The sequence below is a fragment of the Poecilia mexicana genome, unplaced genomic scaffold (assembly GCF_051168715.1).
Source record: "Poecilia mexicana isolate PSO_F unplaced genomic scaffold, ASM5116871v1 scaffold_13, whole genome shotgun sequence".
Classification (NCBI taxonomy): Eukaryota; Metazoa; Chordata; class Actinopteri; order Cyprinodontiformes; family Poeciliidae; genus Poecilia; species Poecilia mexicana.
Window position 1 is genome coordinate 29,588,031 of NW_028263382.1, and position 27,626 is coordinate 29,615,656.

At 39.5% G+C, this 27,626-nt stretch overlaps 2 protein-coding genes across 2 annotated transcripts; one reads left to right on the plus strand and one right to left on the minus strand.

Moving 5' to 3' along the window:
• Positions 1–136: 136 nt before the first annotated feature.
• Positions 137–21,598, plus strand: sytl2b (synaptotagmin-like 2b). The gene is made up of 20 exons (XM_088012040.1): positions 137–1,834; positions 3,602–3,749; positions 5,813–5,976; positions 6,107–6,218; positions 7,726–7,774; positions 7,890–7,992; positions 8,079–8,490; positions 8,566–8,768; positions 10,975–13,380; positions 14,568–14,681; positions 14,764–14,814; positions 14,886–14,980; positions 15,068–15,181; positions 17,474–17,637; positions 17,888–17,990; positions 18,089–18,250; positions 18,401–18,485; positions 19,190–19,292; positions 19,378–19,583; positions 20,949–21,598. Exons 2-20 carry the CDS (start codon positions 3,649–3,651, stop codon positions 21,095–21,097), a joined length of 4,896 nt encoding a protein of 1,631 aa, XP_087868166.1. The 5' UTR covers positions 137–1,834; positions 3,602–3,648; the 3' UTR covers positions 21,098–21,598.
• A 573-nt stretch (positions 21,599–22,171) lies between these two features.
• LOC106908176 (zona pellucida-like domain-containing protein 1) lies at positions 22,172–27,213 on the minus strand. Its single transcript, XM_088012044.1, has 10 exons — positions 27,158–27,213; positions 26,935–27,050; positions 26,612–26,838; positions 26,154–26,338; positions 24,628–24,700; positions 24,429–24,526; positions 24,256–24,336; positions 23,976–24,147; positions 23,772–23,895; positions 22,172–22,614 (listed from the first exon to the last, which is right to left on the minus strand). The coding sequence occupies exons 1-10, from the start codon at positions 27,211–27,213 to the stop codon at positions 22,526–22,528; spliced, it is 1,221 nt and encodes a 406-aa protein (XP_087868170.1). The 3' UTR covers positions 22,172–22,525.
• Between the last annotated feature and the right edge of the window lie 413 nt (positions 27,214–27,626).

Consider the following 27,626-nt stretch of genomic DNA (forward strand, 5'->3'; position numbering starts at 1 on the left):
CGTTCTTAATGTTGGGTAGATCAGGGCGTTGACTTCTGACCTTGTTTGGGGAAACCCCAGACAATATATGTGAGGAAACATCAATTTTCAGAATGTTTTTATGTTCACTATTCAATCATTATTGGAGCCATTTAGCATTAATGCTGCCTCATACCTTCTGATTTTAGTTGACTGACTTTTTTGGTGGAAAACTTTCAGATAACGTATTACGACTTTACCAGAAAATGCATTTTTTCATTACATGTAGTATTTTAACTACTTCTGGTGAATTAGGATTTGTCACTGTGCACATGTACAAGATGTTTAAAGAATTTGGACACAATGTGTGTCACTTTCTGAAATGGGTGACACAATACATTATTCAAATTTTGTTGATGTACCTGCATAGAACAAGTGCTTAGTCAGCTTCCAGTCTGCAAGTGCCCTTTTTTTTCAAGGCCACGTGCAAAAAGTTGCAAGTGCCCTTGCAACTTTTTTCCATTTTGACTCATAACCACCAACTCTAATGTATTATCCTAGGATTTATATGAAAAACAACACAAACATTTTTCAGTAAGCTGAAGCCGATTTTCCTGTTAACATCCAGTTTACCCCCTTTCTCATGTTTTTATTGAAAGATTGTATGCTCACTATTTTGTAATGTGATTAAATGCTAAAAATGATCTTTTCTCAAAAAAATTGAAAGAGTATTAACATTGTTCTAGTATCTGTGTCTTTTTTTTTTTTTTTTTTTTACAGAGCTTCATTTCTCTGGTTTGAGTAACAAGCAGATCATTTAAAATTACTGGCATATTCCATTGATTCTTACAGGAGTGGCACAAAAATGTACATATAAAAACAAATTAAGTGCCAAAACTACAACTATTTTTTTTAATCGTATAATTAAATTGAAATTGGAAATAAACAATCTGAACTCTCCTTGTAGTTTAAATAACTCCTTACATTTGTTTAAATTACCTGCACAGACAGTTGTAGTGGTAGTCTTCCTAAATAAGGCTAACTTACATTTGATGGTGCAAATTTTTATTTTATTTATTTTTTATTTTTTGCAGTTCACAACTAAAATTTTTAATATATTGCATATTTACATTTTTAGTTTAGAAGGGGCTCATTAATGTCATGACTTAATTATTTATTTCTTGAATTGTGGTACTTTTGATTGTCCATACCACAACTGTTTATATGCTGTATGATTCCCCCCTGCTTTCATACACAGACCACACCGAAAGTGTGAGATTCATCCATTATTGTGTGTTGAAGGTCAGAGAATCACCTCGCAGTCGCAGTGGGGGGTTTATTCCTCCGAACCGTAGCGCAGATGGTGAAACAGCTTCGTGTTGCGCAGCTTTAATTGCTGTTTGACCTCAGCCCGTCCTGTTCATTCCGCCTGTCTGGAAGATGCTCACACCCTTTTGTCAAACAGTAGCCGCATCTCCACCGGTGACACCTGCTGGATAATGCCTGTCATTGCAGCCCAGGCCGGTCTAACACGCCCATCCGCGACTTGTTTCTTCAGTCCGTTTCGAAAGGAGACACGGCAGTCGACATTAATCATCCAGACCTACATTAAGCCGCTGGATGATGCTGTTGTGTAGACGGATACGGCGGTGATATAATACAATGGCTGCTCATCATTGCTCGTCTTTGTCAGATCCTCCCCATCCCTACGCTGAGAGTCCGCCCCCTCTCCTCCGCTCCCGTCGAGCGCATCCAGCAGTATCAGCAGACCTGCGGAGGTGAAGTTAAAAACTTTTATCCATTTATCATTCTTATGCTTTTTTTTTTTACCCCCCTTCTGAATACGAGGTTCTGAGTCGCAAAGTTGTCCTTAAAGGTAGGTGAAAACTATCCATCTGTTTTCCAACAGTCGCCGATCGTACAGAGAGGTTTCATCGTAGTGTGTTTCAGTAAATTATTGACTCCGTCTTAAATTGCTAAATTTTTTCAAAAAATATTCTAACAATTTAGACGAAGAAATGAGGCAGGATACAACAAAAAGTTGTCTTACCTGTTGCGTCAACTACCTACTTCTTAAGCAAACTGCCCCAGGTCCAGTTTAACCTCTGGGTTGTCCAGAACAAGAGAAAGACCCGGAATATTTATTAAACAAGAAGCAGTTTACACATCCAGAAGATACAGTGGGGGAAAATAATCGATTAGCTAAACTGATTTCCAAATTTAGGGTGGGTTCCCCTCTTGGCTGGTTCTGTTGTGGTTCTGGTTCAACTTGCCATTATGATCTCAAGTTGTACCTATAGACATAAGTTTGTTGTAGTTCAGCATTGTTCCAAACTATGGATGAATGATTGTTTTTTTTTTTTGTTTTTGTTTTTTTTTAAATCTCAAGTACATTTTTAATTGTATTACGTTATTATTCTATGCTTTTTTTTCTTTTTGAATTATTCTGATCCCATTATAGAGACAGTTGTCTCTTATTAAACATGAGTTGACCCTTCATCAAAACACCAAGGGACCTCGTGCTGTATGGCATTTACTAACTGTCATAAAGCCACATTCCTCAGAGCAAAAGTGGATTACAGAAAATTGTTTTGAATCATAGATTATCCATGTGGGTACGTTTTGTCCAGACCAAGCATTACAATTAATGCGTGGTTGGTGCAAAACATCTCGCATTATGCAACAATGTTTCACACCCAAAAAGTTGAGTATGAAGTGACTAGGTATGGCATACAAGTACAATGACTAGATACAACAAAAATAAACCCCTTTTCTAAACTCCTGTCTTTTCTGTGTGTGCAAATCGAGCCAGTTTTTACTTGGCCTTACAAAAATTGTTCAAGATTCTCTGGTTTCTCTTGTATAATGAGGATTTCTCAACGCTTAATATTGTCTTTGAATTCTTCTCATTTAATGGTGAGGAAGCGATACAGTTCAAGATGAAGACAATCAGGATGAACTAGTCATTAAACAGCTAAAACACCTTCAGTCTTAAAGGTTTTGCCAACAGATTCAACTCCAGGAAAAGGAGAACTGAGCTGAAGAAGAATGCTCAAAAACGTCTATTCAAAAGGTTATTTTCATATTATTGTTCTTTCTTTAGAGGTGTTTACTAGTATTCTGTCCCTAACATTTAATGCTAGCTAATCAACTTGATTATTGTGCCTGTTATGATTTAATACACCCAAACAAATGTGAAGCAGAATTAGCTGCAATTTTTTTTCTTTTTAAAAAACCTTTGAGAAACCTTTATGTGGAAAAAATATATATTTTTATGCCTTGACTAAAAACAAATGAATAAATAAATGACAACTGGCCACTCAAATCGCTAATGAGGCACTAATTTCAATTCTGCTTCGGGCCCCATATAACCTTTGGCCGGCTCTGCTCGTTTCTAAATTAAATATAGATGCTGAATACCAACATCTATTAATCATAATCAGAAGCTCGTTGTTGGCGACAATTCCCCAAAATAACCTTTAATGGCTTAATTTTCAGTAGTCCTTCACATGGACTGTGCACCATGTGAGAAAGCAACCTTTCTGTCCTCCGTTTTCATTTTGTCCGTGTATTGTTGCTGCGGTATCTTGCTGTGAACAAATACATCCTTCTCAGGAGGTAAACGGTAGTATTTGTTCAACAGAGTCAGCGCGCGTTGGGCGTTCTCACACCTGTCCGCCGAGGGAAACCATGATCGACCTGAGCCACCTGACGGAGGAGGAGCAGGAGGTGATTCTGACGGTCCTGAAGAGGGACGAGGAGCTGAAGAGGGCGGAGGAGGAGAGAATCAGGTGGAGAAAGATTCACACAGTCTGCTTTTCCCTGAAAGACTCCTTGCCGTTATTTTCTTACACAAACCTGAGTGTTCTAGTAGACTTGAAATGAAAGCCAATATGAGTTTAAGTTAATGTCTTTTTATACTATCCCACCAACACCAAACCTCATAAAGGAGAGTCTTTGCTTGGTGCGTAACACAATAACGGCCTGTCTGGGGCCGGACGCTGAGGGACCTAAATGCGATCAGAGCAATTAGATTACAGCTAGGTTGCAGAAATTTTCCGTGACAGCCTTCAAAACGAGCGTTAAGCTCAAATCGCCTTCTTCTGCAAACAGTTGAGGCTTTTGTCTCCCGACTGTCAGGAGAATTTGAGGATCCGTCTCCGAAATTCCAATTCAGCTGTAAATGTACAAACAAATAAATACACCTGATTTGGAAATGTGTTTAAATTTTTTTGCTGTAAAACAAAGAGCTCTTCATTGGGAGTTTTAATAGAGCTGACTTCATTACCTGAATGATGGCTGTGTCTTGTCCGGTCTGATGTGAAAAGGATTAAGCCAGCAGCCTGTAATAATGCGCTACCTCCGCCTCACATGACGGCCGTGGTTTCCCCCGGCCAGCAGAAAGATGAGCCGGAGTGGTGAAATTTGTTTTGATCCCTCTCTAACTTTATTTTAACTCGACTGAGATGTTTTCCAATTTGCTCTCTTGAGAGTGATCATGTGAAGCAGTTATGTAACGCTGTTGATGGAAACGGTAATGGAAGTGAAGTGATGGATTCATCCTGTTGCACAAAGAACCAAAGATCAGAGAACAAAACCAAGACAGAAAACTTTTTTTTCCCTCACTAAATACATCCTTGAATCTCCCACGGCAACCATTCACAGTGCCTAAGCGCTTGCTCTCACAAAGCCCCGCCTTTTTCAGCTAAGCTCCTCCTTGGAGCCGTGGTTTTCAGCTGAACATCCCTCCATTGTGCCTGCCCCATCAGCTCCTCCAGACTAGCGGCAGCAGCAATTAGGAAACACCCGGTGATCAAACTGTGCATCTGTGGAGCTTCTCATACAAACTATTACTCAGTCCAACACTCCTTAGAGAGGCTACTCACGGCATAACTAGAAGCACTGTTGTGACGATGTGTTGAGGGCAGAGTGTTGGAAAGAATAGGAGCATCTTAAAGAGATAGAGACCCAATTTTAAGGTGTCAAATTACGAAATCAATTTTTTGAAGTCATCATTGATCAATGCTGTCTTTTTATAAGAACTAAAGGCAACTTGATTATGCTGTAAAATGCTGCTTTGTGCATGGAAAATTTATAATCCTTTAGGGAGAAAAAGTTATTCTAACCCAACTTGACTAGGTAAAAAAAAAAGTAAATACCCTCTCTGTCAAATAATAAATTAACTGTGATTAATTACAAATAGAACCTGTCTGACATGTACTGATCAAATAAAATTCAAGATAAAAATCAGTTTGGGTCTTTCCTCCAGAGGAAAAGTCAAAAGGCTAAATGTCTAATGTCATATTAAACCCTTCAGATTAAAAACTGAATTTTAGTTAAGTTTATGTGTATGAAGGCAGGCAGGGAAAAACTTTTGGCAATATGGTGTACAGCATGAACCTGAAATCATAGTGACTTTACATTGCAGTGATGTAACAGCAGCGTTGTCTTTTTCTTGACAGTGACTGATAATTTGTCCCACCAGAACCTTCTGCTTAATTTCCTTATATTTCTCAATAAATATTTGATAAGCACACCATGCTGAGATCTTTGAATACATTCCCATCTTTCCCATAGCTGGCAATAGTTTTCATGCAAGCTGTCTGCTGATGGGCTAGGCTAAGTTAGCCTGGTTAGCTTGTTTACTCTCTGTTTTCATGACTTGTTGATAATTTGACTTGTAACATATTCAAATGCGGTTCCAGTTGTCTTTCAGCGTAAACGAATATCGTCTAACTCCTTTTTGTTTGCTGATGTTGGCTCATATTTTTTCCATCTTTAAAAGTGACATGAAGTTGCAATACAGAAAAAAAAAATCCTCTGGTCAATTTAGATTTTTTCTTTTTCATGACAGGAAACTGGAGAAGGTTCTGGACAGCGGGTCTCAGTCAGATGTGAAGCTGAAGTACCTGTCGGGGGAATGGTTCTACGAGGCCAAGTCCCAAAGACACAGCGACAAAATCCACGGATCAGAAATCATCCTGGCGTCCATGAAGCAAGGGAAGCCGGCTAGTTTAGGTCTGCTTGATTTTTAAACCTGGAAAAGTTCCAACTGTGCGAAAAATACAGCGTTTTAAACTTTGAGGTCTTGGTGACAGAATATGAGAGCATATATTAAAACATACGCTCTCCTTTCCCCCCCCGACAGACGGGTCCGTTCGAGTGGAGAGAAGCAAAACGCCCAGCAGCCGTAGGTCGGACGCAGCGCCTCCTCCAAAACCTGCGAGGTGTTTCGAATCATCACAACCACCGGAGATGAAGTACACAATCAGTTCGATTGTTTCTGCTTTTTTCCAATGAGCTCCTCTGATTTTGTGACAAATCTTAAATTCGACTTGAGATTCAGATACTTCTGCCTCACATGTGAGAGACATTCCTTTGCTTGGCCCTTAAAGACACCGGTGTCCTGCCAGCGTGCAGACAGTCTTGTGACTCGGCTTATGTAAACATAGGTGGTGCTGCCTGGAAACAGCCGGTTTTCTAACCCACTTGGAAGTGTGCATGGTAAAATTAACAGAACAACAGCTTGGCAACATTTAAACTTTTTATATGGACTAAGATTCTCTAAAATAAGCTTGCTACACTGCTGGGACTTTTCAAAAGTAATAACAGAAAGGCATATTTATAACTCTGGTCACAGCTTAGACTGTCAGCAAGAGAAAAAGTCAATATTTGATTTGGCTAAGCTTTTTAAACTTTTTTCCAAGGCTGTAAAAACACCAAGTCCTTGTCAGGTATTTACACTATGACAAAGGCTACAGTTACTGTGTACTTTTTAAACTTATTACCTCATCACATGAGCTTTAAGTGCAGTCATATTAATTAGATTACTCTAATTTTCTTCCATCCCCCATTTGCCCCGTGTTCAGAGTTACAGTATTTCATATTACATTTAATTTGATTAAAGTAATGTGTTTTACACATGTGGTGAATTTCAAAGTTTTCTTCCCCCTATAACATCTTTATGTTGTTGTCATGTTAGAACTACAAACTTCAATATGTTTTAGATTACATATTTCATTTTGTGAGTCCTTTAGGAGGTATTGTAGTTGTTTATGAGGCGGTAAACAAATCTAGTCGTGAAAACACTGCAGGTACTTTATATTTGAGAGAACAACCGACTACTTGATCATGATAATATTTGTAATCCCGATCAATGTAGTTAGATTTTAGGAACATATGTAAATAAAGATCCATAAGTTTAAACAGAAATCTTGATCAAATAAATGAAATGACCACAAATTTAAGCGAGGTTACTTTTGAGCATTTACTACCAAAAACAATAAGAAAAAGGGCCCCCGTTACTGTAGTAACTGCATTAGCACGACCAATTGGGTGCATATTAATGAGCAACTTTTACCTGTCAGCTGACCCACAGGTGCACTGAAACTCTTTTACAGAAAGAAAAAGTCAATCTCACCTCATCTTTCATTTTATAGATTCTTTTAGACCGCCATCATAAACATGACATGCAGTTTGGGTTTAGATGCCAAAGCATAAATCCAAGTAATAGGAAGTTATCTCAGATCTCACAGAAGTACAAATTTGTACCTGAAATTTGTACTTCAGGTACAAATTTGCAACAACTCCAACTTGATGTAAAAGTGTCACAAAAAGTTCCAGAACATTTTTTTAAGAATCCTGAAATCCTGAAAGTGATATGGAAACTCTTACGTCATGTGTTAATGTCAGCTTATTGCTGATGATGTTTTACGTTTCATCCTGCAAAAGTTTAAGAATATCTGCTATTTATCTTTTACCCTGCAGTGATGCTGAGAAGGAAAATCGATTCTCATCAGTTCGTTCCCCCAAAATGGTAGGCATTGTTTTTAGAGCTAACAGGTTAGCTTCCTGTTGTACATTTGTAGTTTTTTCTGCGGCACAGCAGCTGCTGCAATCTAAGTCGTTCGTCCTTTTCATTCCCCTGCCAGCCGAGACACAACCCCTTTAATCGAGCTTCCCTCATTGTTTTCGAACCTCCTGAAAACAACCATAACATGGCCCCCCGTCTGGACCAGGAGACGCAGGAGTCAGGTGGGAAGCTGAGATTTGGAGCAAACAGGTTTGTGATAAAAGTCCAAACCGTAACTATCTTTTTTTATAATTTTTTTTCCACCCAGAGGCAATCTCCCGGCTGAAGAATGCCCCGGCAGGGGAGTCCAGTCAGACCTCAGGGGGCTCCGTCACATCAGAAAGCTCCTCCACGGGCTTCAGGCCCGTACCGAAGAAGAGGATATTCCTGCCTCGACGCGGCAGCCAGCAGGGGTTAAACGCTGCAGCGAGGCCTGCGGCCATTGTTCCTGCTCCGCGACGAAGCCGCCAGCTGGGATCCAGCGGGAGCTCTAACCAGTCTGGCCTGAAGATAACAGATGAAACGCCTCAGGAAAACGTTTATGTCCCGGTGACGGGTTCTGCGCCGACGTCCAAAGCGGCAGATAAAAGTTCCCTGCAGCCACTCAGTGCTGTATCTCAGGTTTCCTCCCATTCAAGTCTGGAGACAGACAAGAATGCAGCATCAATAACAAGAGAGCGGTGAGTAAAAACCTTTACTTGATATGCTCGTCCAAAGCCGTCTGCGTTTCCAGCTGAAGCTCTGCCATATTTCAGACCGGCTGCTCACTCTTGGGCTGATGTGAGCGCTGACAGAGAAACAACACAGCAGTGGGTCGAAGCCCGAGACGATCAAAGAGAGCGCGCGACCTTGAACATTTTCAACCTGCCGAGTAATAAAGTTCAGGACAGAGACACGAGCAGCAGCGTGGGAACAGCAGGGCGGCAGGAGGAGATGAGTTTACCTCCAAACACACTGGGTGAGCTCTCTTTCAACTATGAGTTCATCTTTTGTTTGAGTATCTCTCCTATAATCATCACCTGAAATATCATCACCTCCCTAAAATAACCCAAGTCAAAGTTTTGCCAAAGCTGATTTTGGCACACAAAAAAATAAATTAAAAAAATCACTTTTGACAAAAAGTGCTTTAAGTTATTTCACTTATAAGTTGCTATAAGTGAAATAATCTCCCATTGGACCTAGTACTTTATCAATATTAAGGAATCATTTGATTAAAACAAGCTGCTGTATCTTGATGAAATGTTAGGTTGGTTTTATTTCAAGTGTATTAAGATGTAAACTAAACCAAAAGTACTTCGTAAGACTGTGTTTTTGCAGCACAGCATCATTTATTATGACATTTGAAAAGCTTATAAAGCCATTTCTCAGACTTTTTGAACTCCAGCACATCAGTGAGAGCCACTATCCACAAAAAGCAGGAAACTTATCGAAACCCTTCCAGGAATAGTTAGCCTACCAAAATTACTCCAAGAAAAAATGTAGTTCTTCTAAAACATGCCGCATTTTCCCCACTGAATGAACATAATCAAGCTAAGGTTGGATCATTTATTTTATGGCTTCATATCTTTACTTGGTCATTAAGAGATAAATAATGGGGTCAAAAATGTCCTTTTTTCTTTCATTTTAGCACCATTTTGATTTAAGTCATGCACATCCATGGCTTCATGCTTTTCTTGCTGCACATTTTAAAACAAAACCTGTAAGTCAGGAGGTGTCAGCAGGTTAAATTTTATGCCGATCTGGTATTAAAGGCAAATCAGCCTCCTGTTATCCTTGGATGACATTCATTATTCTGATATCAATGGCATTTATGGGTAAACTATTACCCAATAAATGGATTTGTTATCGTCAGATAAGTCTGTATTCCAAACTTATCCTAGTTATTATTTCATTTTGAAGAAATTGATGCCATGTGCTCTGGATCAAACATGAAAAGGACTAATCAGATCATAAAGACCTTAGAGATGATAGCAGCATTAGAGTCAGAAAGATGCAGAAAATGTTCTGGAGCAACATATGCTGCCTTCACAGCATATTTTGCATGCATTTTTCAACAGGACAATGCAAACCCCCCACTGAGCACACATGGCAAAGAGATGGCTGCAGAGGGAGAGGAAAGCACACTGGCAAGCCTCCAGTCCTGACATGATTCATATGAAAATGATGGCCTAGTATCATTACACAGCTTAAATGTTAAAAGGAAGACGTTTTTTACAGATTTGGACATATTATGGAGTAGTGAAAGCTTTAAAGCTTCAATTTAAAAAATAAAAACAAGAAATAAATGCTTATTACTAATTTAAATGAACTCCATGAAAAAAATGAATGAGTAAAAATTGTACAATTTATATTTTGCAGTGCTTCCCAAAAGTACTCAAGCCCACTGGACTTTTTCAAATGACAGGCTAGGCAAGGAGAGCAATAATCAGAGAAAAAAACAAAGAGTTCATAGAAACTTTGAAGGAGCTGCAGGGATTCAGAGGTCAGGTTGGAGAATCTGTTAAAAAGATGATTAGTTGTGCACTCCGCTGGAGTCGGGGTTGCTTTTTTTCAGCAGGGACAGGAAAATGTGTTTTTTGGAATTGATGGAAAGATGGAGCAACACAACATAGCAAAACTACAAGAAAGTCTGTTAGAGTTTGCAAAATACTTGAGACTAGGGCAGAAGTTCACCTTCCAGCAGGACAATAAACCCAAAGACACATCCAGGTAACCAATGTATTTATTAGGGTTATATGTGAGAATGACCTAATCAAAAGTTCAGACCTAAATATATAAAAACTAAATCTCGAAGACACTACAGTTGATGGCAACATATTGTCCTTAATCAATTTGGACTGAGCTGGTGTTAGTTTGCAAAGACAAATAATCAAACATTTAATTCTCCAGATGTCTAAAACTGCTTACATACTCCATAAGATTTACAAAGCTAGTCCTACAAACTATCACTTAATTTGTGTTAGCCTGCGACTTAATCAAAATGTGTTATTGTAAATTAATGTAGAAATGTTTATAGGGTGTAAATTTTTTGCAAGACAAAATATTTTTCTTTCCAAATGGGCTGGTATATTGCGCTTCCGACTCTGACCAATGTAATAAATTAAAGGAAACCACATACCAGTGAGATGCGTATTTATCTTCTTTGCTTCCTTCTCCACTTCCAGATCCCATCCCTCCCATGTCATATGATCTCCACTTCATTGACAAATCCAATCAGCAAGCTCAGAACCCTAATCAGGTGACCGCTTTCAAACTGTCCTCTCAAACAACGAGCCCCGCCGGCGAAGAGGACGACTCCATCGCAAAGGTGCTGGACTGGTTCAACCGCAGCACGGACAGCAGCGACTGGCTGAACTCAGAAGACACTCCAAAGGCCTGCAAGGGCTTTGACAAGCACGCGTCTGTCAGCAAATCAAGGGAGGAAGAGTCATTCGACAGAGGGACAAGTGAAAGAAAGCTAGATAGATCTGAGACGAATAGGAGCCACTTACAAAAGATCAACAATGAGCTCAACAGAAAGGGAAGCAAGGAGATGCTCGACACTCAATATCTGCATTCACAGGACGTTGGGGATAGTTGCGATGAAAGCCAGTCATTGAAAATTTCTCATTTGAAATCATTCTGGGAGAAAAGCAATGCAGGCCCAAAGGTACTTATCAGCAAATCCGTGACACCAGCTGACAAAGGAGTAAACTCAACTCAGGGTTTTGCAGCCAAAGAACCTGATGTACACTTTGTTCCTGAAAAATATGGTGGAAAGGGGTTCTATGATAAGTACACCCCAGATCAAAGCGTTGAAAGCGAGCAGCAGCCACTCAACAACCAAAAAATGCAAATGGTGAACTCTATTCAGTCAGAAGCAGCCGAAAAGTACAATAATGACTCTACCCATTTGAAGTTAATATCCAATCTACAAACCGCCAACAGGAGAGTGTTGGATGAAGAAGCTTTACTTGCAAACAGACCAAACCCATCAGAGAGGACCATCATAGATCAAGAGTTTGAGAGTGATTCTGTGGCCACACCAAATCTACAACCAGACAGCATTTCAGGATCTAAAGAATTTTTCTTGCAAGACCTTCTTTCCAAGCAAGCTCCTGCATCTCAGCTTGATCCAGACCTCTCAAGCAAGGTCGGCTTAGAGTCTGAAAGTTTCAGTTTGTCCAGAAATGGCTTGTACATGGATGAGAATGAAGAGCAACTCGCCACGAAAGCCAAAATTCACAGAGATTCGGTTGAAGATGTCAGAAGGAGAGACAGCGAGGATAAAAACTTGCACTCAGGCTCCTCTCCCAAAAGAAAAGACGATTCAGCCACCAAGGACAGGGCCGGTGGTTCATACTCAAACAAGCAACCATCGCAACACCAAGAAAGCACAGCGGAGAGGATAAAGCAGCTGAAGTCCTTCTGGGAGCAGGAGCTTAACAAACCAATGTTCTACAACGGCAAACCTAAAGGTCCTGGAGAGGGCAAAGTGACCCGTGGTGCGAATCAAACAAAACTGACTAAGAGATTCACGAAGTCCGAGTTTGACTTGAGATCAATCGGAAACGATTCGGGAAGCGACGAGGAAGGCGGTAACAAGAACCCCCAGAATTTTACGGTTGTACCATTGAATCAGAGGTTAGACAAGATGAATCCAAGTCTTGGAACGAGTCGTGCCCAGTTTAACTTTCTGCGAGAGTTCTGGGACGAGGCTACTGCTGACTCCAAGGCGTCTTTAACCTTTGACAAACCCAAAAGCCCCAAAAGGAAAGAGCCCCTCCGTTCCCAGCTTTCATCCCAGGATTTAAAGTCCGTCGATGCGGAGATTTATCATGTAAGCTCTGCCCTTGAGAAAACGAGAGGAGCCGCCATGAAGTCGTTTCCTTCTCCCCAGAGCCGGTCAAAGTCTCCACATGATAAACAGGTTGGATCTGGATCAAAGCTACAGAGTGATAACAAAAGTAACTTGCCCAGTTACACACAAGCTGAGACAGGGCAGCAAAAACAGTTCAAAAGGAGCACAAAGGACTTCAGTCGAGAAGAGAAGTCCACAAAGCCACAAAGTGGCATAAGCAAAGACATTCGATCTCCGAAAAGCAGAAAGGACAGTTTCTGCATCTCCAGCAGCCGTGGAAGTTCTCTGCGCCGCGCCACGAGCATGTTCGCTCTGAGCGTAGATGAGGAAAAAGACCCAACGCAACTGAGAGTGGACCTAAGTCCTCTCCGGTCTCAGAGCAGGAAACACAGGCAGCTCGAGCCAGAGTTTGTGATTCCACGAGCGCGGGCTTTCGTCCCCACAGACTACCGCCACTACCTGGGGATGACGGACAAGACCAGCGTCCACACCACACTCGCGCCCGCATTGAGCGAAGAGGCCGCAGAGGTCAAGTCCAGGTACGATCTTGATCTGAGTGGACCAGTCAGGGCGAGCACACCGGTGAGCTCAGAGGAGCGTCATGGCAGGAAGACGACTAAGACGAGCCAGCGGCCCGTTTGGGCAAACTACAGCAGCTCAGACACAGGCCCAGAGTCGTCTGTCAGCAGTACGTCAGAAACATGGTCCAACATCAGGAGCAGTTCAAATCGTAAGATCTAACTTTATGTTTTCTTAGTAACAGTCACCCTTGATAGCATTACCCTTTCCTTCACCTTGATTGTTGGGGTGTTAAATATCGATAGGCTCAATATGTAGTAAATTTACTTATTTCCTAGAAAGGCTTTCTGGCTGCAAGACAACATCAAAGATCCAGTGGCAGAAAACCTGCTACTGCTTAAAAAAGGCCAACTTTCAGGAGTAAACATGACACAATCAACACAACAATGATTAGATCTGCTGCTAAAATGCTCAGTCTGTTTAGCAAAGCAGCCACTAGGTAACTAAACTCTTAATTATGATTTGAAAAAAAAAAATAGGGATTCACTTTCTTCTGTTATTTTAAAAATGCTGGTAAGGTCATTTAAATGTCTATTTTGGCAAAAATAAAATACTATACTACACTTAAAATACGCCAAAACAATGACATTTAAAGATAAAAATTGAAAAATAAATAAATATAGCATGCATTTTTAAAACTGCCACATCTTAACAGAAGAAAAGTTGCTAAAAGACAATGAGAGGAAGTGAAGGATAAACCTTAATCACTGTTAGATTGATCTAAATTACATTAGTTTTGTATTTTGTTTGGCTTTGGAGCTAAACATAAACAAGCTCAAAGCAAAAGATTATTTTATAAGTGCATTTAAATATTCTTAGAAAAAAAACTTATGAAGCCTTGAAAGAACTGAGCGATAATTGGAAGAAAAATCCTATTAGGTAGCTATCAATTAATTAAATAGAAATTAATAACCTATAAAAACAAAAATGAAAGCCAAATTTAACAAGAAGCTTTCTATTTTTTATATACTGCAAATGTTAAACATCAGAATTTTCACACATGTGGATTTTAATTAGTGAATGTGAACTATTAAAAAAACAATCTTCCATAAAAAAATGACTATGTGGTATAACTTTTGTTTATAAGTTAAACCTTTTCATGGGAACACAACTAGATCCAGGCTGAACTTTGATAATGCAACATTGTGCTGGGACATTATTTAAGGAATTCTCACTTTTTACATGATTTCAATATAGCATTTTGTTATATTTATGTTTATGTATTTTCCTAAAGTCTGCCTTATTGGTCTATTGTGAGCAACAAGCTGCCAAAATCAAATCTCATTTGCGAAAATGTAACGTCTTGCCCTACTTGTATCGTTTTCTTCTGCTATGCAGGAGGAATCGACGAAGACGATCAAAATCCGGTGAGAAAGGCGCTGCGGCGAGCGGAGGCACGACCCAAAAATCTGGCTAAAAGCATGGAGGACATCACCGCATCCGCAGCACCACGTCAGCATGCCCTCTACAACTTTTGTATGTTTTACATCTGTAACGACAATTGATATTAGTTTGTTTTTCACCGTTTTCGAAGGGCAAGAAAGAAGGGCTGACCCGGCTGCTGACCTCAGGCGCAGCAGTGAAGGTAAAAACACTCAAACATTTGAAATGCGAATCGCAAATTTACTAAAGATTCTCTGAAATACTGCTCCACAGTTTCTACCATCTCCACTCCGTCGTCCTCTTCTTTTTCGGATCCGGACCACTTAAAGAAGATGAGCAAATCTGTTCCGTCGTTCTTACAGAATGAGGTAAAGCTTTCCCCGTCTGAAGAACAAACCCCGCACTCCGTTCAGCCGCACAAAGCTTTCCTCCCCTGCGGTCTGTCTGTGTTTCAGGAGCGCGCCATTGACGTTGACTTCTGCGAAGGCAGTAACCCTCTAGAAAGACTAACAGCGGGCAGCTCAGCGACTATCCTTAGCAGCTCCTCTGGCATGACGTCCGTGTCTTCTGTACGTTCGCACACTGCTGCTTCTGCATGAGCATCCTACCTGTGTAAACGCTGCCTTAGTCACCTGTTGGTTTTGTGTCTTAAACATCACTTCCACTGTCTCATAGATGTTTGAAGTGCGACTCTGTGTCCCTGTTGCAGGTCACCCATGTTCAGTCAATGTTTTATATTTTGCTAAAGTGTCTGCTGTTCAAACCAGAGTACTAAAAGGACTTAATGTGTTAATATGCGGATTAATCACATTAAGTATTTTGACCCAACAGCCTCTCTAACAGTTCAAATAACTAACTGCACTGCAAAAACACTAAATCTTACTGAGTATTTTTGGTCCAGTTTCTAGTGCAAATAACTTAGCTTAGTCTTATTTCAAGTGTACTAACTTACAAGTGACTTTTCAGCAAGATATAGGAGCTTATTTTAAGTCAGTAATTCCTTTATATTGATTTATATTGATCCAATACAACTATTAGTTGTATTGGCAGACTATTTCACTTACAACATGAGAAAATGTCTTGCTATAAATGAAATAATCTGCCAATGCAACTGTCTGTGTCTGTGGAAAAAAATGTAAAATTGAAAAAATATTGTAGCAAATATATCGCTTTCTCAAAAATACATAAACAAATAAGTTAAAATTATTCTCAACCAGCCATTGTACAACCGGGAATCAACGCAGTGACTGTACATAATGCATACCGGCTTCATGGCTCCGTCCTTATATCCGTCCTCCATCCGCCATGTTGTTGATCTCTACTGCTTTCCACACTCTGCCTTGCTGCACTGTGTTATAACAAAATAAATAAAATAACCGGAAGATCGGTTTTCCTTACAAATATGCGAGTGTTCACTATTGACTAAATGTGAAATCATAATTACTGAATTTCTCTTCATCCTGGTGGACTCAAGAGCGCCTCGGCACCGTGGTCTGAGGCCTGGCTGTTAAGGCTTGGCCATTTTTCTGGTCTGAAAAAAATAAAAGAAGATGCGAGTATTTTCAAGAGTTCAGAACATCACAGGTAATAAAATATACAATACGAAATCTCACCCTACACTTCTTTTGACATTATGAAAACGACAGACCGCTTTCTGTAAGAAACAAACAAATCAACACGCCTCGCTGCACGTGCTCGCTATTCATAAAAGCTTTCTTACCGTGAGTTAGAGTCTTGTTGGACCGCCGCGGTGTCATCTGTTGTTTTCCGCCAGGACATTGCTTAATATTGTCCTACTGACAGATTTTGCCATCTTAGCTGTTGATCTGTGCAGCTCCTCCGGCATTACCGTGGATCTCTTTGATGATTAGGAGGTTCTTTTTGCCCAGCCTGACAGATTAGATTTTTTTTTTTTAGCTTTGAAGTTGTGTGATTTTCAGATGATGAATTGATCAGAGCTCAGTGAGATGTTCAGTGCTTGTGTTGTTGTATAACCTATCCGCTTTAAACTTCACAGCTTCATCATTGGTCCGTCTGGTGCGTTTCTTGGTCTTTTATGACTCTGTTTGTTTGCTAATAACGGCTAAGGGCTCTCTGAGGCCTTCCCAGAACACCTGGATTTATAATGAAGTGAAATTACAAACAGATGGACATTATTTACTGATTAAGTGACTTGTTTTAGCAGTTGGTTGCATATGATCTCCTGTGAGTTAGAAGAATAGAAGTGGAGGTCACACTTTTCAGGATTTGGTTTGCAAAAAAAATAAAGGTTGGAAAAAAATGTAGCTTTCTGTCTAGTTCATGGTTTTATTTGATAAAATTTATTAAAGCTTGCAAAGAAATTGTAGCACAAGGAGTTATGTTTTTGTTTAGACAGGTTTATTATTTTTTCAACAACAGGGAGCATATCTAGAACCTATATTCATACTTTCTTTAATGTATTTTGCTCTAAAACATAAAAAAATTAATGAAAGTATGTTTATCAACAAATAAACGTGATGAGTAAAGAAATATAATGGATAATTTAATTTAATAGGGTAATTTGTGGTGAAGTGACACAAAAAATTGCTAATATTCCTAAATGAGCAAATGTTTCGTTTGAAAATTCAATAAAGCATTATCTTCTCTTAATGCTCCAACAAGTAATTACGAGCTAAAAAAAAAAAATACTGTGACGTGACTTCAAACTGCCTTGATGAGCTACAGCAGCGTATGATTAAGATGCTAAAGCTAGCTTAGCCACTGATAGGCACGCTTCTTAGTGCCAGAACATTTGTTGACTCAGCTTCAGGTCAGATTCTTGTAAAGGTTTGCCTAACTTGATTTTTATATTTTTTTTCTTTGTTCCTGTCTGCTCTCAGCTGAGTGGGAGTGTGATGACCATGTACAGCGGGGATTTTGTTGAGGTTCAAGGAACCATCCAGTTCTCCATCAACTACGTCCAAAGGCTGCGGGAGTTTCACATCTTTGTGGCGGAGTGCCGCGACCTGGCCGCAGTCGACCCAAAGAGGAACCGCTCCGACCCGTCAGTTCTAAACGTATTCCTTCAAACCGAGTGTTATTGTTGACCGTAATATATGCAGCATATTAGCCATTTAGCAGTAATGGTCAAACTAAACAAAAGTGAAATCTTGACGTTGCTTGCCTATAGTTGGTGACATTTAGAAACGAAGTTAATAATCTTGTCATAGTTTTCTTGACGTCTTTCAATAGAAGTCGCGTTCTGCTCCACCTAATTATAATTAATATCATTATGTTGCTTGATTTTTTTAAAGGTACGTCAAAAGTTACCTGGTTCCTGACAAAGCCAATCTGGGAAAGAGAAAAACATCTGTAAAGAAAAAGACACTGAATCCGACTTTCAACGAGATCCTCCGGGTACGAAGTGGTGGACCCATTGAGGGTTGTTTTTTTTTTTTCTCACACGCTAAACACTCGACCCACGGCAAACAAAAGCGTCTCTCCTGTCCGTACAGTATCGTGTTCGCATGGAGTACCTCAGGACACAGACGCTCATTCTCTCCGTCTGGCATCACGACACTTTTGGGAAGAACAGCTTCCTGGGCGAGGTGGACGTGGAGCTGTCCAAGTGGGACTTCGACCACACCCAGATGAATTACTTGGCGCTGAAAGCGAGGGTAAACACAAACACAGCGGTACAAAAGCTGCCCCTACTTATTTTCTCACCGAATAACAGAGGATTTACCCGTTACCTTCATTTGTCCAACCTGTACACTCATTCCCACCGGGTTAACCAGGCTGCTCATATCGCGCCTCGCCTTTTTCAGACTCTACCGTCGATTGCGCCGCTGAACGGGCGGGGAGAGATGAGACTGGCAATCCGATACCTACCGCAGATCACCCACAGCGAAGGTCTGCTCACAGTCATCCTCCTCTGCTTTGGGAATTATTTGGTTAGGGATGCAAGTCTTTAGCTTGAAAAAGTCAGTGAAAATCATAAAAATGAAGAACGAAACCAGGATTTAAAGTAACTTTCTTGTTTTTTAGCTTATTGCACCTCTTTTGCCTGCTTAAATAAACTTGGCGCAGAAAGTAAGGAGAATCATATTCTGTCAGTTACTCTCTGTCCTGTAGCTCCACAACAATAAGGAAATGTTTTAAAGTTTGGACGAAACAAGAAATGGTTATTTCTATGAGTTTTTCCCCTAAGTTCTTCTGCAAAATCTTCACATAATATTTACAAGAGGCTTTTAAAAATGACTATGCTAACTATCTCTCTTCATTTTCCACATTTAAAGAAAAGGCTCACCGCATTCTGCAAATTTTGTCCCCATTTTATTTCTGATAATAGGAAAACATTTTAGTTACACTTTGTTAGCTTTCAAAGTGAAACATTTGTTGTATATATTTAGAAAATTTGTTATTCACAGCTCTTGATGAGTTATATATATATATATATTTTTTTTATTTTGAAGACATTAATTTTTATTATGAATGTCTTCAAAGTTTTGACTTATGGGGCTAAACATAAATTCACGCCACACTTTTCAGATTTACCAAAACAATGTAAAACCATTTCCTCTCAGCTCTATAAGCAAACGTTGCTTTTCTTCAAGGTTTACCCAAAGACGTTTCCAGCAGCGGAGAGATTCACATTTGGGTGAAGGAATGCAAGAACCTGCCTTTAATCAGAGCCACCATCGACCCGTACGTCAAATGGTAGGCAGCGGATAAATCATCTCAAACGAGGTTAGGCTTTTCACGTCTGATGTGTGACATAAACGTTGTTCTCCCTTGCTTCCAGCTTCGTGCTGCCGGACACAAGCAGGAAGAGCCGTCAGAAGACGCGCGTCCTGCGGAGGACTGCGGAGCCGGTGTTCAACCACACCATGGTGTACGACGGCATCAGCGAGGCCGATCTGACCGAGGCCTGCGTGGAGCTCACTGTGTGGGACCGAGACCGACTCGCCAGCAACCTGCTGGGGGGGCTGAGGCTCGGCGCCGGAACAGGTAACCGTCGCCTGCTCGGTGAACGTGTCCAAAGGTTTTCTTTGGACATTGGCTGCTTTTTTTCTTTATCTGTTTTCCGTGCGGTCGCAACTTAAAAATTAGGTAAATTGGCAGGAAAAAGCTAAAAGAAAAAAGTGTTTCAGGCTCTTACTGTCTCCTCACTGCCAAAAAACACAAAGTCTTACCAAACACATAGATGTGAGTAAACTTGAAACAAGACAAAACTAACTTAAGTAACTTTCCAGAAAGATGTAAGCTTGTTTTCGGTCAGTGGCAGGACACTTTCCCTTACAATATGTAAAATAAATTATTATTCCACTGGCAGATTATTTCACTTGTAGCTGATACTTTTTTCTATCAACATTAAGGAGTTGTTGACTTAAAACAAGCTCCTGTATTTTGCTGAAAAGTTACTTATGAGTTAATTTCTTGTTTCAAGTTTACTAAGATATTTACATTAGAAATGAGACAAGAATTAAAAAGAAAAACAATAAAAAACCCCAGAAAGAACAGAAATATGATTTATTACTTCATTCTGTCATCTTTCTCTTCTGGATTTTTTTGCTATCTGTTTCCGTCTCTTTGTTTCATTTATTTATTCATTTAATTTTTGTTCAATCATGACTTTAAATCTATCTCTAATCATTGTATGTGGTTTAAGGTTAACTTGTGTCACAATTGTTTTTTTCTCATGTCACATTTTCGCAACAAATGTTTCATATGCTGTTTCTTGGCGATTATTTTTTTTGGTTGTATTTGTTATTTTTCTGACACATTTGGAAAGTTTTGTATTTGAATTATATTTTGAGATCAAATGGGTAAGAGAAAGGAAACTCTAAACCACATGTGTTAAACTCGAGGCCCGTGGGCCACATCCAGCCCACCGTAGCTTTTTATGTGGCCCTTTAGATTCTAGACTAAATGCTTAAATATTATGTTAATCAAATCAATGTAGTTTTTTTTCTGTTCACTGCCAAATTATATCAGTTGATCCAGTTTCTTGCGAATTATTGTGGAAATTCACTCAAAATCAACAAGTCCTGGCACTTTATTGCATGAATACATAATTGGGAGTTTATTGCAGATTTTTCTCAAAAAATTGTCAAAAACTTTCCTACTTGTACTAAACAGCTGTCTCATACATTCAACCGGCCTTTTAAGAGCATTTATAATCTTGATTTGGTCCAAAACGAAAAATGACTTTGACTCCACTGCTCTAAAAAAAGAAATCCTGGTGTAAATGGTGTTTAAACAAAAAAGAGGTGCTGGATATTTGAAGGTGTTAAAGTGCCTGAATCCAGACATTACTAGAGAATAATCCAGTGTCAGCTGCGTGTTTCTGGACGTTTCTCTTCCTCTACGCAGGAAGAAGCTACGGCGCTCTGGTGGACTGGATGGACTCCGGCCCGTACGAGGTGTCGCTCTGGGATCGCATGATGGCTTCTCCCAGCGAATGGGTGGAGGATGTGCTGCCGCTGAGAATCTTAAGCTCTGCTAGAACAGCTCTAAAGTAAAATACACCCAACTGCTGGAGGAAGTATTTATTTTCATTGACCTGGTTAAATTATTGTTAAGCTGAAATAGTAACAGCAACTTTACATCTGAGTTTGACTTTGACGTAGAAAAAGCAAACTCTCTTTTTATAGTAAGAGTGTAAGACAAATATTGCTGGCAAAATGAATGATGTGGACACTGACGTCTCTTTGTGTTAAAGGTAAAAAGAGCTTTTTGTTGTATTTTATTGCAGAATTTTAAAGCTTTGGCTGTGAAATTGAGTTTTCACATTTTTATGCCAGGAATCCTGAAAGACATATGGGTCAGGAATTTAGTTATTTTTAACCCTTGTGATTGCACTCCTTAACTTTGAGTATTATGTCACAGATATTCCACTTTGAGTCATGAAATTTAGGGAAGTTGCATTTATAGTCGTCTTGAATGCTGATGTTTGCAATCTACACCCCATAAAACCACAACTTGTTGTTTGACACCAATAAAATTCATAATTTCCTATCTTACATTTGTATTTGTTTGTGTGTTTCCTGAAGTGAAACAGCCAGTAGAAATGACTTGCATTAAAACTTTCATTACATCAGTTGCAACTCCTAAACATGGATCACCTCAGATCAGTGTTTCTTTTGACTGAAGTTGTTCCAGATCCAGTCTCAGGTTCCTTTTCTCCAGATTGAGTTTTTTTTTTTTACTACGCTGCGCCTGATGAAGCTTTTCTAAAAGACGTGGAGATGTATTATACTTTTAGTTGATTTCAGCTGGCAGCTTTCTGCAGCTAAAATGAGATTTAATGTATATCAAAATGCGTTCAACTACCTAAAATTACTTTTTGATGGTCTGCTGGTTAAATAGAACCTGAAGATCACATTTGAAATTGGTCTCCACAAATTTATGTCATTTGTGGCAAAACACTCACAGATCAGTTTTGTCCCAAGTTTCTCAGTTAGTCAGATGTGCTTTAAACACTTTCACTGAATAAACTTAGTTAAAAAAACTACTTTTTTGCTCGCTCATCTTTTCTTAGTCTACTTACAAACCTACCTTAAAAGCAGGGAGAAATAAATGAGTTTACACCAACAACTTGTCAAAATAGACATATTCAGTCCAAATTATTTTACATTCAAAAAGTATTGAATCACATTTCTTTTTATTCCCAGCAAGAAAACAAAACTAAATTACAACATTCCTGACTATAAAAGCTGTCAACTCTCATTAAATACATGGAAATGAATCCAACATAATGATTATGACCGACATATAATTACAATGCACTGTTATCATACACCAGCTGAGCCCTTATTTTCTTAACAAATAGTAAAACTGTGTATTAGCTGTAAATCTGCGTCTGAATCTCATGACTACCTGATCTAGTGTAAAATCCCGTCCCGTCCTGCTTTGCAGTTGATCGGCTTCGTTCTTCGTCAGGTGATGTTCTAGTCGTATTTCGTGGAACAAACGGCAAGCAGCAATGAGAACAGCAACGACGAGAAAGCGGATGCAATACTTTCAGCCGATGAAGCTGCTAGAGAAGAAATGGAGAAGAAAATTCGGTGAGCTACCTTAAAGTGGGGAAAACAGTAAAGACGAACATCAGTTATATGGCAGGTTCTTACTTTGAGAAGCCAGCGTACCTTCATCATCTTAAAAGGAAAAAAAAAACAAAGGAAATATATTCAGAATTCAATACGTTATCATTCAAATAGTTTTGACGTATCCAAGTTAAACCTGGGAAAGTTATGTTTTTTGTTTTTTTTACTTATAGATAGGATTAAACAGGAAAAACAGTATTTTAGGAAATACTTTCATAAGTCACTCAAATAAGCACATTGTGAAAACCGCTGAGGGTTATGTGAATGGAAAAGGATCTGTCCAATTGGAACCGCTTAATGTGTCAAAAGGCACAAATATTAAATGAAGTGAAATTCTGCATTCTGGTATTTTGCGGAGCTTTGACTTCCAGTTCGGTGCAGAGGTTTGTTCGGAAGCCGGTACTGCAGCAAGGAAGGGTGAGACAGGGATGTCGACTTAACAGAAAGTTCATCCTGAGCTCCGGAGGAGGAGGGCAACTTTTATTTAACAATGTCTTCCTCTCGGCTCTTATGATAGGACACTTGTTTTAAAACGTCAAAGCAGCATCAAACCTGCTTTGGTTGTTCCCACTGGAACCGCATTCCAAAAGAGTGGGTCCGAGCCGGATTCAGGACGTGGCTCACATCTGACTCAAAAACATCTGATGTAGGCCAGACCTGAGCGTTTACACTTCTATAAAGTCTGACTTTGTCACCGTGAGCCTCTGCCCACTCAGAAAAAAGTCTGACTTGGCTTCATATTTGCCAGCAGTGTGAATATTGGAACTTTCGCAGAACTTCCCAGGTGTTTTCTGAAATTCACGAAGTACTTTCCAAAGACAAAGTACGTTAGTGGAGCTAACTAGTACTTCCCCAGAACTCACCAGGTACTTGGAACTACTCACCAGTCAGGTTTGTAAAGCATAACCTTAAAGTACCTTGCAAGTTCCCAAAAATTCTCAAGAAAGTACCTGGTTAGTTCCACAAACGTTACCTGGGAAAGAACAGGTTGTGTCACATGTTGCTACCTAAAAGCTTTATTCCCAAATTTCACAGCTGTATATTCTCTCCTTTTGTGACTTTGTTTCTGATGGTGTTGGAGGAACGGACATATGAAGCGTTTTCATTAAAGACGCACCAGTGCTCTCTTGGCCGACGCGTATTTGCTGAGAGGTGATTGTAGCGTTGGCCGGCACATCCGTAGCTGCTCTCCTACGGTTTTGACCACTACAGACCTGTCATAAAGAAACAAAAGAGAAACTCGAACCCACTTGAAGTAAAATCTTCCCGCAAGGCTGCACATGAGTTGGCTTACAGGCAGTAAGGAGCTGCAGGTGCTTTTCTCACACAGTCTGGTGACGCAGTGCAGGTAGAAAGTGGAAACTGTCAGATTCTTGTGCTCTATAAATCTGAAGGCCTCAAAGGAGAAGTGAGCTTTCTGCGAAACGCCGTTTTCCTCCACTTTGGTCTGCGGGTCACGAGTACACCTGGGGTGCATCAAGACGCGGGAGGTTTGTCAAGAACAAAGAGTTCCCAAGAGGGCTGAATGTCATGTAAGTAAAAAAGAAAGTCTCTTGACGTGGCATCCAACTCACCCGACAAAGAGGTCGTAATATTGGGTCTGCATGGGGTAAGGACCTGTGGTGGTGTAGCATCGGTCCAGCAGCAAGTTGAACCTTTAGAGGAAGCAGAGTTACACTTTCAGTAGTTTGTTCTCCTTTGGCACAGATGTGGCCGGTTTAGATTTAAATGATCAAAGTTTGAATACTTTTCTGTCAGGTTGGTTGCTTTTACTGAAACGTAGATCTTGGTTTTCAGGTTGAGTCCTGTTGGAGGAATTGTAAGCAGGTTCTGGTATCTTGCGTCCTGTTTTGGGAAAAAGATAAAAAATAAAATATCAAATTAAGTAAAAAAAAAAAAAGTTAATATTATTTCAAAAAAGAATTGAAGATGAGAGTAGCTCTTACTTGGTAGAGCTCCATACTCAGGGTACTGATGAAGCTACCGTTGTTGTCTCGTATGGCAACGTTGACACCCGATCTGCATGGATAGAATATACCGAGGTTTTTAATAAAGTTACAGTTTCAGAGGTGCTAAAATTGCCTGGTTTTATGTTTCTTTGGTTTGATGTCATTTTCATGAGATGCCTGGAAATGTGTGAGTGACGGGAATTTTGTTTGCATCAGTGGGCACAGACCAACGTAGCACTCTACTCCCCATTTTGGTTGCAGCAAAATGAGCTACAATGTAAGAAGCAAATAAATTATTTATTTCCATTGAAACTGACATACACATACACATAATTATTTTAATGATTTCAACATTTATGGAACACGTAAGCTTCTGGCATTCAGCTAAAATGCTGAGTTATACTGTTCCACATTCCCATTTTTTGTTTGATTCTTTTTAAGTCGTGCCAGTTTTGGGGCCTCATCATTTTCTGTCTGCTCTCCAATTACTTACTAGTTCTTGTGCTAAATTGTAAGACCAAATTATTTCTATAGTCTTTGTAAGTTACCACACAGCCGACCCCCATCACGGTTGCTACAGGAAGTAAGCTTCAGACCAAGGAGATTGATGTGAACAGCTTTAGCACCGACTGTGGCAGATAAAGCTGGCATATAAAATAAATTCACAACAAGCCCAGGCGCATTATTGACTGTCAAATTGTACAGATAAATTAATAAACAATTGTTTATGCATTACATAATTAAAACAGCCTGGATGTCTTTGATGAATGAATGGATACCTGTGATGCTCAGAATGATTTGTAATTAATAACATAAATCTATAAGTGAAATTGAAAATAATTCAGTCAAATTTGAATCCATTAAATCTAAAACCTTATATATTTATCCCAGTTTTTAAATGATTACATGGTTCCTGTTGTGCAGCACGTTGCTGTCTAACATCTGACTGGCTCTCCTGCACAATAAGTAAACATCCGGCCAATCACATTGGCGAGAGCAGTTTTGGTATTGCCCACTGTCTCAATAAATAAAGCTTACTGAAAATTAAATGAAGTGTTGCAGCAGGTCCCCATAAAAACAATTATATTGAAACAATTTTTATCTAGTTAGTAAATACCCAGATAGATAATAATCAATTATCTACACATTTGTAATATTTAACTGATCCTTAAATATTTTTTTATTATTAAATTCTGCCACGTTTCGACTATTACAGTCTGTGACCATGAAGCAATTTAAAAGAAAAAACTAACTTACATATGCATTTTAAAATTACACACTTGTTTATTAATTTTATGTTCTGTATAAGTATTTGTTTCAGTGTCATATTTAAATAATTCATTTGAGCAATTGTTGCATGGTAAATTTTATTTTATTGGATTGTCATAATATTTCAGCAGTAATGTTGATTAGTTTTTTTTTCCTTTTCTTTTCTTTTTCTATTTTAAGACTAAAGCGATTAACATGTTCCATGATTCTGGACCTCCTGTGTGTGATGGCGGCTGTCTCCTTGCTGTACTCACACGCTGAGCTGAGTGTTGTTGAGCAGGTACTGCATTGGGTACTTGCAGGAGAAGATGTAGTGGATCTGCGGTCGGTAGGTGATCATGCCGGCGGACGGGTCTACAGACATGACCATGCCTGAGATATTCACAAACTCCACGTTGGAGAAGTCTGCAAATTCTCCGGTTCCAACCTGACTGGTTATCTGTTAAATAATAATAATGATGATGAAAAAAATAGAGCAGAATATAAAAACTTCTTAAATATTTTTACAATTAAAACCCTCCCAGTGGTCTTAGCCAGAGGCTCAGGAGGAGCGCGGCAAATGTCACGCTCGGACAGCTGGGAAAAGGGGGATTGTCCCGTCAGACCATCAATTTCCGAAACCACACAGGAGGGTTGAAAACTTTTTCTCTACTCCAATTCACTAAAAAAGTAGTGGATTCAAACAATATTGAAGGTGAAGGGAATTAAATACCTGGAAGTTGTTGCCGCAGTCTGAGATGGAAGTTTCATTTATGGGGAATCTAAATTTTAAAACTGGCGGATTGACAGTCCAGTCGGCTTTTCCGTAGCACTTCGGGTTCTTGAACTGATTGTTGAGCACCATCATGGACTCGTTGTACTGAGCATTATAAATAGGACAAATGTAGATCCTGAGGTCCATGTACTGGGTGCCACACGTTACGTTTATGTCAGTATTTTCTGAGAGGAAGAGAAAAAAAAATGGAGGAAGGGTGCGAATTAAAGCAATGACAACTTAAAAAACCGCAGTAATCCATCCGAGAAAAGAAGTCTAACCTGGAACTCTTAATGTGCTGCTGGTAAGGCATTCGACTGGGATCTGGGCGTCGGCCTGCAGAAACAGGCTGAGCTGCCACACAAGGACGACCAGCATCATTGAGTTCAGCGTGGATCTGCGAGAAAGCAGCAGAAACAATCAGACAAACTTTTCAAAAACTATTATATTTGTCTGGAAGTCTAAAAGAAAGACTGAATTAAGAAGAAAAATTCCCAGACTCACCTGAATGTCTTCATCTTGCGTCGCGTCTGCTCTCCTCCGTGGACGGATCCCTCCATTTATAGTGCTGGCTCCACATGCGTGTGAGCACCAGAACAATGGAGTAACCTGAACCAGGCTTTCAATTTTATTTTTCATAATAGCTGACGTAGGATTTTGATTTTGGGGCCAAAATCAAAAATAATCACAGAATAATTAATTTCACTCCAGAAATTAATTATGCCATGAATAATTAATGATTATATGGATAATTAGTTTCATGATTGAAAAGTTTTGGACATTGATTTTATTTTTTAATCACTTTATTAAGCCAAAGATATTTCAGAAGCTAATAAAGATATTTATTTGATAAAAAATGTATAATTTTTGCATATAAGCAGATGACATAAAATGTTTTTACTGTATGTGGTCATAATGGAGGACCATCTCTGAAACATACCACAAAATCCTCTTCTGACCAAATTATTAAATG